The following is a 9,781-nucleotide window of genomic DNA, read 5'->3' on the forward strand; positions in this document are numbered from 1 at the left end:
CAAATACTGCCTGTGTCCTTAGACAACAATTGTGCATGTAGACTTTAGGAGATAGGCATTTCATGACTTGGGGAAGGAAAAGGGACAGTTGAATTTCTGGTACCCACAGGTTATTTGACTTTCTCTCTTGCCAGGTAAGAAGAGTGATGAAGAGAACCTCTTTGAGATCATCACAGCAGATGAAGTTCATTATTACTTGCAGGCAGCCACTTCCAAGGAGCGTACTGAGTGGATCAAAGCCATCCAGGTGGCCTCACGGACTGGGAAGTAAGGACAATGTTCAAGTCCTCACCCCACCCTGAGGAAAGCCCATACATAGATAAGCTCAGTGCATGACTTGTCCACGTCTATGGTAATTGAACCAAAAAGAACCTAGGAGTTGAAGTTGTTTGCCTGCATACAACTAAGCAGGTGCCACATACTACTGCCTGTGCTCCTCCATTCACTCTGGTCCTTCCACCCTCTCTATGTCCATAAGCCATATAATTAGCTATGTTGGTAGGCTACATAGCCTTTCCAGGCCTTCGGGACTCTTGTGGAAAATGAAGGCATGGACTAGGATGTCTCTGAGGTCCTCTGTAGGTTGGGGAAAAAAAGCCTAACAGCAAATAAGTCCTTAATGCTCTGTGATAATAATCTCCATGGAAGCAAAACTGTCTCCAGCTGTCCTGCTGGTGGCCTGTTTTTGATCAGGGAGTAGGCTCTTGCCTCTCATCACCTATGCCTGTTCTCTTTTAGACATGTCTTTGAAACTGTTGCTGAAGTATGCTGAGAGCACTAAGAAGTCTCCTTTGTTCTCTGATCTTGAAGCTGTTGATCACAGCTTTATGGTCATGTAGCTCACGCAGACATTTCTCAAGAGGAGATTTCTGCCTTCAGCTTTTGCTGCTGTAGTTTCTGAGAAACTGACCCAAGGAAGCCAGGGGCAGCTGAGGGTCTTTCTACATGCCAAAGCTGTTTAGATCGAGATCTGAAGTGGGGTGGGGTCGTCCCTTTGTTCTCTTCTGGAATATGATGCATCATTTCTTACAATCATAGGGCAACCCCTAAGCCTTTGAGTTTCTCTTAAGTTTTTCAGAAATTAGTTCATTCAGGGTCCTTGCATGTGTGAGAGGTGTGGGCAGAAGCCTGGCTAGCATGTCTCCCCAGTCTGCAGAGACAGAGGAGGGAACTGGATTGACTATACAGTGTCAGCACCGAAGGCCTGGAGTCTATACAGAGCTTGTGATGAAGGCTATCAATGTCATGAAGCTCCTTTAGGTCTTCTCATCTCAGAGCCATGCAGTTCTCCAGTCTTAAGAGTAAGAAGCTCCCACTTGGGCTCCGAGAGCTTCCTGGTCCAGTTATTAGTCAGAGCTGGTTCAAAATAGGAACTTGCCTATGATTTTTAAGTTTGACTAATTACTCCTGTCCTAAAGTATAAAACCGTGTATTCATGCAAGAGTATTTAAAAAATATATTATTATTTTTATGTGTATGCAGGTTATGCCTGCATGTATGTATGTGTACCATGTGCTAAACCTTGTTCCAGTGGAAGCCAGAAGAGGCACTAGATCCCCTCAAGCTGGCATTATGGGTGATTGACCCACCGTGTGTGTGTGTGTGTGTGTGTGTGTGTGTGTGGTAGGAATTGAACCCAGATTCTCTGAAGGGATAGGCAGAGACCTTAGCCCTGAGTCATATTGCCAGCACTAAGAATATTTGTCTAACTCCATATTTAGTTCTGTGGTGCCAGTAAAGAAATGAGCGAACATTTCCCTGATTCTAAAACTCCTCTTCTGCATGGGTTAATTCCCCTGTGCCAGTCCTGCGGCTCTGGCTATTCTCAGGTTACTTTATTGATGGCCAAGAGGCAAAGGACTATCCTTTTCTTTGACTCTTCAGCACATTGTCTTTATAGAATGCACACCACATTTAATTTACGGTTAGTCTTCAAATGATCATGGATATGGGGTCAGCATTATGTTTTGAAATAGATAGGCTTTAGGTTGGTGTCTTCTGGGTATGCTGACTTTGTTTTGCCTCTCAAGAACTGCTTTCCCTTTATATGATTCACTTTTTTTTTTTTTTTTTTTTTTTTTTTTTTTTTTTTTTTTTTTTTTTTGTTTTGTTTTTTTTTATTATTATTATTTTCTTTATTTACATTTCAAATGCTATCCCGAAAGATTCCCATACCCCTCCCCCCACCTCTGTTCCCCTTCCCACCCACTCCCACTACTTGGCCCAGGCCTTGCCTTGTGCTAGGTCATATGGAGTTTGGGAGACCAAGGAGCCTCTATTCCCACTGTTGGCCGATTAGGTCATCTTCTGCTACAAATGCAGCTAGAAACACAAACCCAGGGGGTACTAGTTAGTTCCTGTTGTTGTTCCACCTACAGGGTTGCAGCCCCCTTCAGGTACTTGGGTACTTTCTCTAGTTCCTGCATTGGGGACCTTGTGTTCCATCCAGTAGCTGGCTGTGATCATCTATTTATATGATTCACTTTTATGTTCTGAGTAGTGTTTTATTTTACTTCGCAAATCATTTGCATATACTTGTCATTTGAAACAAAACAATAGTCAGGGACTGAAGATATAGCTAAGCTGTGTTTGCAGAGGCCTGGGATTCAGTTCCCAGGTCCACAGGGTGGCTCACAACTGTCTGTAATTCCAGTTCCAGGGGATCCAACATCCTTTTCTGGCCTCCAGAGGTACTAGAGACATGTGGAATAAATGCATGCATACAGGAAAGCACTCACACAATAAAACAAAAGTAATTAAGTCTTCTTTTCAAGCCAGTTTACTTTAGGGCATAATAAAATACACCCACACTGAAGACATGGTTTAAGAATAAGGCAGAGCATACTTCTTGTTTTTAAAACGTATAACTTCAGATAAATGAAAAGACCCATTAACTACACATCTAAGCTTCCTTCTTCAGGGCTGCTAAGGATGCTGCAATTTCATTTCTGCTATAGCCTACTGACTGTTTCCCATGGGACTTCAGGTATGTAGTAATGTAGATGTCTACAATGGCTTGCAGCTTTGTGAAGGCTTCCCAGTGTAAGCAGTTGCCTTCTCCTCTGGAGAAGCTGACTCTCGACAAAGCAGGTACTTAGGGAATATTTAAATGTGCTATTTATATGTGAACAACTTTTTGGCCTACAAACAAAACTCAGATGAGGTCAGGCATATCATTAAGATAACAGACATGATTTGAACACTGTCATGGTAGCCACCACCCTCAGAATGCATGTGAAGCATGTGGAAGTTGATGAATCTTCTTGCAGGACAGCTGATGCTGTCAAGAAAGGCTGGACCTTTTTTCTCTCAGTATTCCAATTTAAAGTGGGAAGAAAAGCCGGGTGTGGTGGTGCATGCCTTTAATCCCAGCACTCGGGAGGCAGAGGCAGGTGGATTTCTGAGTTCAAGGCCAGCCTGGTCTACAAAGTGAGTTCCAGGTCAGCCAGGGCTATACAGAGAAACCCTGTCTTGAAAAACCAAAACAAACAAACAAACAAAAAAACAAAAAAATAAAGTGGGAAGAAAGAAGGTTGCTTTATTACCAGCCACAGAGGGTTTAAGAAATAATATATAAGCCAGGTATAGTGGCACACATATATAAACCCAGAGCTTATGAGATTGTAGTAGGAGGATAGTGGTCTAGCAACTCAGTGAGACCATGGAAATTAGGAAAGAAAGAAGGAAGGAGCAGAAAACAAGGTGATAAAAGGAGGTAAAGATTTTCTCACCTCATATAACTGATAGGAGTTAGATAAAGAAAACATTAATCTGAAAACTGAAACACCATCAGAAGTCAAGAGAGTGAAATCTTATAGCATGAAATGCAGCACTGATTTAAGGATCAGTGTTTGATTTCTCTTACATATGCGTGCGCGCGCACACACACACACACACACACACACACACACTCACACACACACAGTGCCATAGTGAGTGACTTTCAAAGCAGAATGAGGAAGTTACTTAAACGAAGACATCAATAACCACTTGGTGCTTGGCAGGAGACAGTAAAGAAAGCTAAACAGAAGCTTGGAGCCCATTGCCTATGGACTCTTTGGAGAGTAATGTAAACACCTCTGGCCCCCACCTTTAGGGCAAAAAGAAGACAGGAAGGTAATTGCACAACAGTTCAGATTGTATTCTGTGTTTTCTAAATACAGGATTTAAAACCATGCAGGATGTGTTAGGAGAAGTAGAGGAAATGGTAGTGAAAAAAGAAAGTAATGGGGGAAGTTCAAAAAGTTAAGTTGCTTAAAAATAGAGTGAAATTATACCCCCGCTGTGTTTGGCCTAGTTTCATGGCAAAAATCAACAAAATTTAAAAGTCACTGGAGGAGTCAAAGCAGGTGAGAGGAAAAATACACAGGGATGCCACAGGCAAGCCTTAGATATGATGGGAAAGGCACGAGCCTGGGATCAGAGCTCAGATGAAAGGCCATGACTTATGTAGTCAGTCTCCCTTAGTATCAGCTTCTGTTAGTCAGCATTCCATCACTGTAACAAACATCTCAGATAAACCAACCTAGAGAGAGAAAGCTTTATTTTGGCTCACAGTTTCCATTAACAGTTGTCTGGCCTCTAGTTTGGGGCTTCTGGTGACTATCATATACCGGCAGAGAGCAGGTTTTGGTTGTGGGTGTGGCTAGGAATGGAAAAAATTCTGAGGCACTCACATCCTTTCCAGGCACATGTTCCCAGCGACTAGAAGACCTTCTCCTGCCTCCTTACAGAGCTAGCTACACAGGAGCCCAAGCCTTAGCCTCATGAGTCTTTCAGCGAGATCCAATTGTGGCAGCCTCTTTGTTGATAAAATGAAATTGGTGTTGCGGTTAGTACCAATAGAGCAATATGTATGAACTATCTGGCATATTTGAACACACTACAAACCCTAACTTCCCTTTCTTTGTCTTGTCTTCCATCGAAGGCATTCATGGTAATCTAAGGTAGTGAGCAATGGTTTTCAATTTTTAAAACTTTATCACAATTGCATAGAATTCTTTTGATGAACATTTCTATATAAAACTTGCTCAAGACCCCTTGCCCTATAGTTACAGCATATTCAAAGCCCAGCTTACCTTACTTCTGAATCTATATATGCTCTTAAACTCATGCCCTGTTGTAGATATACTTAGCTCTTCCCAGCTTTTGGTATCTATCTTGTTTCCATAGGAACCCTGGTAACTATGCTCTGGCTCCTGTCCTATCAGCTACAGCAGCGTTTCCTGTTAGCACATAGCCAGCCCTGACTCTGGGTTCTGAGTTTTCTGTGGCCTAAGGGAAACCTTTATGGTCAAATATAGCTATGCAAAGAGCTCCACCCATGGGCACTGGCTTTGAGGTTTTGGGGGACTTTACTCTGTGATATGTTCTTGCAAACACTTTTTTTCCGTACTGATTAGGATGTATTTATATACACATACACTGGGTACTCTTGTGTTTTAAACTTCCTTCTGTGGATGAGCAGCAAGAAGTATTCACACACACACAGGAAAAATCTGACGCATAAATAAAACCCATGGTTTGTCAACAATGAGAAAACTTTCCCAAACATGTGTGACAAATCAATACATACAAATAACTAAATACATATGTGGAATTACATCAGCCATTAGGGAAGTGCTAACTGAGGTCACAGCAAGACAGCACCATAGACTTTGGGGGGTTGCACAAACCAACATAGAGTGGCATCCTGAGTTTCGACCAGGGAATGGAACACCTGAGCCATTACAATGGTACAGTTCAATGTACTCTGAAAAGTGCAGTGGTATAGCCATTTTGAAGATCAGCCTGCGGGAAGACTTAAAGTGTTAAACAGATACTTTCTAGTCCATTCCTTGATCCATATACAAAAGAAATAACAGCACATGTCCGTACAGAACTTTTATGAGTCTTCATCATTTGTAGTTGTCAAGGAAATCACCCAGACATTTTAAAAAATATAGTAGTAAAAAGGCAAATCATATGTATTTGTACAATGACATATTTCACACAATAAAGGAGTGAACTCTTTGTATGTACAGCACGGGTAAATCACAGAACAAGTAGGTTTGGAGAAAAAATATATATACTGTGTAATTGTAATGACATAAGATTCTAGAAACGTCACACTAATCTATAGTGATAGAAACTGATCCGTGAGTATTTGGGCATGGGAAAGAGGCTAGAAAGAAGTGGGCAGAAGGAAGCACAAAGGAAGGAGAAAATGTTTGAGAGGGATGAAAACCTATGTCTAGAGGTTGTATTAGTGTTACAGGTACATAAGAATATCAGCACCTGCTAAGTTGTGCATTGCAGATGCCATGTGTTGTGTGCCAGGAGGCTTTGCACAGTGGAGGCTCTGTATCTGGCTTCAGCATGAGTAGTTGCCTTGTTGATCTTCCATGCCCTACTTGGCATTCTTCTGGGAGTGGTTTGGGAGAAGCCAGAAGCCTAGAGCCCCATCCCTCATCTTCGATGCAGTACAAAGTATCTGGTGATTAGATGTGCACAAACCAGGGTGCTTTGCAAGTGTGGTGTTCAGCCTGAGATCTCTCTCTCTCTCTCTCTCTCTCTCTCTCTCTCTCTCTCTCTCTCTCTCTCTCTCTCTCTCTCTCTCTCTCTCTCTCTCTCTCTGTATTACATGCCCCCCACCCCCATTACTTTTATCTTGACAGTCTTCCTAAAGTTGTTGGCTAGGCTTCTGACTGCATAAATCCTTTATGAAGACATTTGAGGATCTCCTTTACCTACTAAGGATCTTACTGCAGGACTGGCTATTCCTTCTTCCCAGGGAAGGACACAAAAGAATGTAGAAGTGGTTTTCTGGAACTATATATGTGGTTCAGGGATAAAGTACTTTATATAGAGTGCAGGGGCCTGGGTTCAATTCTTAGTAACACCCAAAATAATTGCTTTTAAAGACAACCCATACTTGACCCATACTTCTCTGGTTGGCATTCTGTGTTGTGGATAACTGATTTGTTCACCTTGAAAGAAGAGAGCGGAAACCAACTTGTGATCTTACTCTTTGACATCCCATTGAACACCTATTTTTCTGTCTTAGATTCTGCCTCTTCAAGTCTGACAGATATAAGCAGAATGGTCAGACAGAATCTCATGTTAACAACTTGTTAAGGGTCCAGTGTCATGTCAGAATGAAAGTGGCATGTCTCATGTCACCATGGATCTTTCCTTTATTGTCAATGTCTTACCACACAAGTAACACTTGGTTATATTATTTGTAGATTTCATTGGAGGCAATGTGAAATCGGAAGGCTCAGAGCCTAGTTTGCTCATTTATTTCTTGTTTCAGTGACTGGCCTGGATGGTTGACAGTGTATCTATCCACTCACTGTGATCCTTTTCCTTATCTGGCTGTGAAGAATAGACTGAAGAGGGTAAAAAGCTGAAGCTAGAAATAAGATGATGAATAATTCACTCAAGAAACAACACTGACTTAGGCCAGACAAGGTAGCCTTGTGTATGAAAGTTGTCCCTTTTGGAATACATATTTGTTGTAATCTCATTAATAGGTCACACTAAGTAATGTGGGAAGAATGGGTAAGGGGAAAGAGGAAGGGTGACACATATTGCCCTAAGTATTGGATAAAAAGTGGAGCTGTTTGCTGAGGTAGGAAGATGGAGAGATGCAGAGTACTTGCTACATCTTCCTGAGACTGCCACTTATATGTATTTCAAATGGGGCTTCTTACATATGCAGGGCTACCTTGTCTGGTCTAAGTCACTGTTGTTTCTTAAGCAAATATTCATCTGTTTCTCATCACATTTCTATACAGAGGGGCAGCATTTAGTGCTGAGTCGCTAGTTTTCTTACCTGTGACATGCTTTGAACTGTTTAAGTAGAGGGTAGGTTCAGGGAAATGGTAAGGACCAAGTGAAAGATGCCTCTTCTAGTGGAGCACTGAGTATGTGTGGACCCATTGCAGGATGGTGCTGAGTTTGAAGTCAGTAAGAGACACCCCTGATCTTGAATTGCTGTTTGGAGAATGGAAAATGAGATCTTAGCAGAGAGGAATAAGATGTAGATATTTATACATGGGTAATTAGAAAGCAATGGGGCAAATGCCCAGGTTCTGAGGTAAACACAAGAATCTACTGGGATCTTGCACTTCTTACTTATGTTGTATAGTTTTTCTCTTTGTCTCATGTGTTTACATCACCAATTTGAGGGCAGTTGCTGTAACACATGGTGCATATAAGCCCCCAAATCAAGGATGCCAATGCAAGTTTCCCCAACTGCCCTTGAATAGGAGCTAAGAGGCTTTGAGATTTTCCACGTTCTAATTGTGATGTAGACACAGACTTAAATGAGTACTGGAGAATGCTATACAAAATGATCAGCATTACTGTGTCAGGTGGCAAGCACATGTAGAGTAGAAATACTGCATACTTACTTATCAATTTGGTAAACATATCCTTTTTCAATGTTTATCTGTAGGTTATACTTGAAATATAACAATGCTGTATCTATGTGTGAGACAATAGAGGAACTCAGTCTGCCTTCTTAAGAATCATTTGTCTTCCTTGGGAGGTTGATACTGTGCTGAGTTATCTTGTAAAATGAGCAATTTGTTTGCAATGGTAATGATGATATACTTTGTTTTGGCATTATTATTATTACTTGAGGAATGACAGATTTCCTGAGATTTGCCAATAGCCATTTATATGATATGTAGCCAACCAGGAACCATATCATCTATGTTGTTACAAGTGCTGTTTTATTTCACACTCACACTAAATCTTCTTTACTATGGTTGCACAGATGAGGACACCAAGAATCATCGAGGAGAATCTGACTGGCCAAGATTCTACAACCAGTATAATAGAGATGGAATTCAAGACCAGACTTTGAACTTTGAGTCGGCATTCTATTTTGTATTCACCTTCCTCACATGCTTCCAGGGTGTATCATTTTAATGTACTGTTTATTTAATATTCACTGTGGCAAGAGTTCTCAAGCTATGTAGGTCTGTTCCCGACACACCAACACTCAAATAAAACAATATTGTGCCTGTATAACTTTCCATGGGAAAGTCTGGAGACCTTACAGATAGTCCAGAAAGTCTCAAGGCTGGACGAGGATGAGGCCTTTCATCCCTTTGTATTCTGAGTTTTCCCTCCTGTTTTCTTCTCACTTGAATGAAACAATTACCGTGACACTCCACACCACACATAAGACCTCAGCCTACAAGTGTCCCTTGCTCTTCTGCCCTTCTGCTCAATGTCATTTCTCCAATGAACAAGAATGTTAGCTGGGTCCTTAGAAAATCTGAGCCTGAGATAGAGCAAGGAGTGAATGAAATTTATTAAGAAGTGAAAAGAATACTAAAATAGACAAAAGTGCTAAGAAGGAGAATTGGGTGGGGAAACTTCAACGCAAGTCTAACTACGTACGGGGTTGGCCTGGAAAGCATGGCAAGGGGCCATCTTTCCCCCGACCAAACAGGACATCAGGTCCTCTGTCTTGTGTGGAGAAGTGACCCAAAGTGACAATATATTTATGGTCTAATGAACAGTAGTGCATGCTCTCTCTAATTGCTCAGAGACTTATAAGAAAAAAAGACAGAAAGATCAGAGACCAGGGACTCTTGGGAAGAAGCATAAGGATGGACATCTGGGAGTGGGTGTAAAGTGTGAGGATGTGTGTGTCACATTCTAATAATCCCAGAAGCTTCCGTCCCCAAATCACTTGGCCTGTAATCACCACAGCCATAGCACAAATGACACACGAATGGGTAATCACATATAGGGACAACAGCATTGGCTTCAACTTTCCAAT

At 41.6% G+C, this 9,781-nt stretch overlaps 1 protein-coding gene across 3 annotated transcripts in view; it reads left to right on the plus strand.

The window, feature by feature from the left end:
- Plek (pleckstrin) overlaps nucleotides 1–9,774 on the plus strand; it is a 77,422-nt gene extending 67,648 nt beyond the window's left edge. Inside the window, exons 9-10 of one of the 3 annotated variants that reach the window (XM_029545351.1) lie at nucleotides 135–267; nucleotides 8,765–9,774. In XM_029545351.1, the coding sequence (XP_029401211.1) occupies nucleotides 135–267; nucleotides 8,765–8,768 (137 nt within the window). In that variant the 3' untranslated portion in view covers nucleotides 8,769–9,774. Of the gene's footprint in view, nucleotides 1–134; nucleotides 272–8,764 lie in introns of those variants that run through there. The other 2 variants (XM_021211035.2, XM_029545350.1) reach the window with 2 other exon arrangements.
- The last annotated feature ends 7 nt before the right edge of the window (nucleotides 9,775–9,781 follow it).

This window comes from Mus pahari, chromosome 13, assembly GCF_900095145.1.
Source record: "Mus pahari chromosome 13, PAHARI_EIJ_v1.1, whole genome shotgun sequence".
In the NCBI taxonomy this organism is placed as follows: Eukaryota; Metazoa; Chordata; class Mammalia; order Rodentia; family Muridae; genus Mus; species Mus pahari.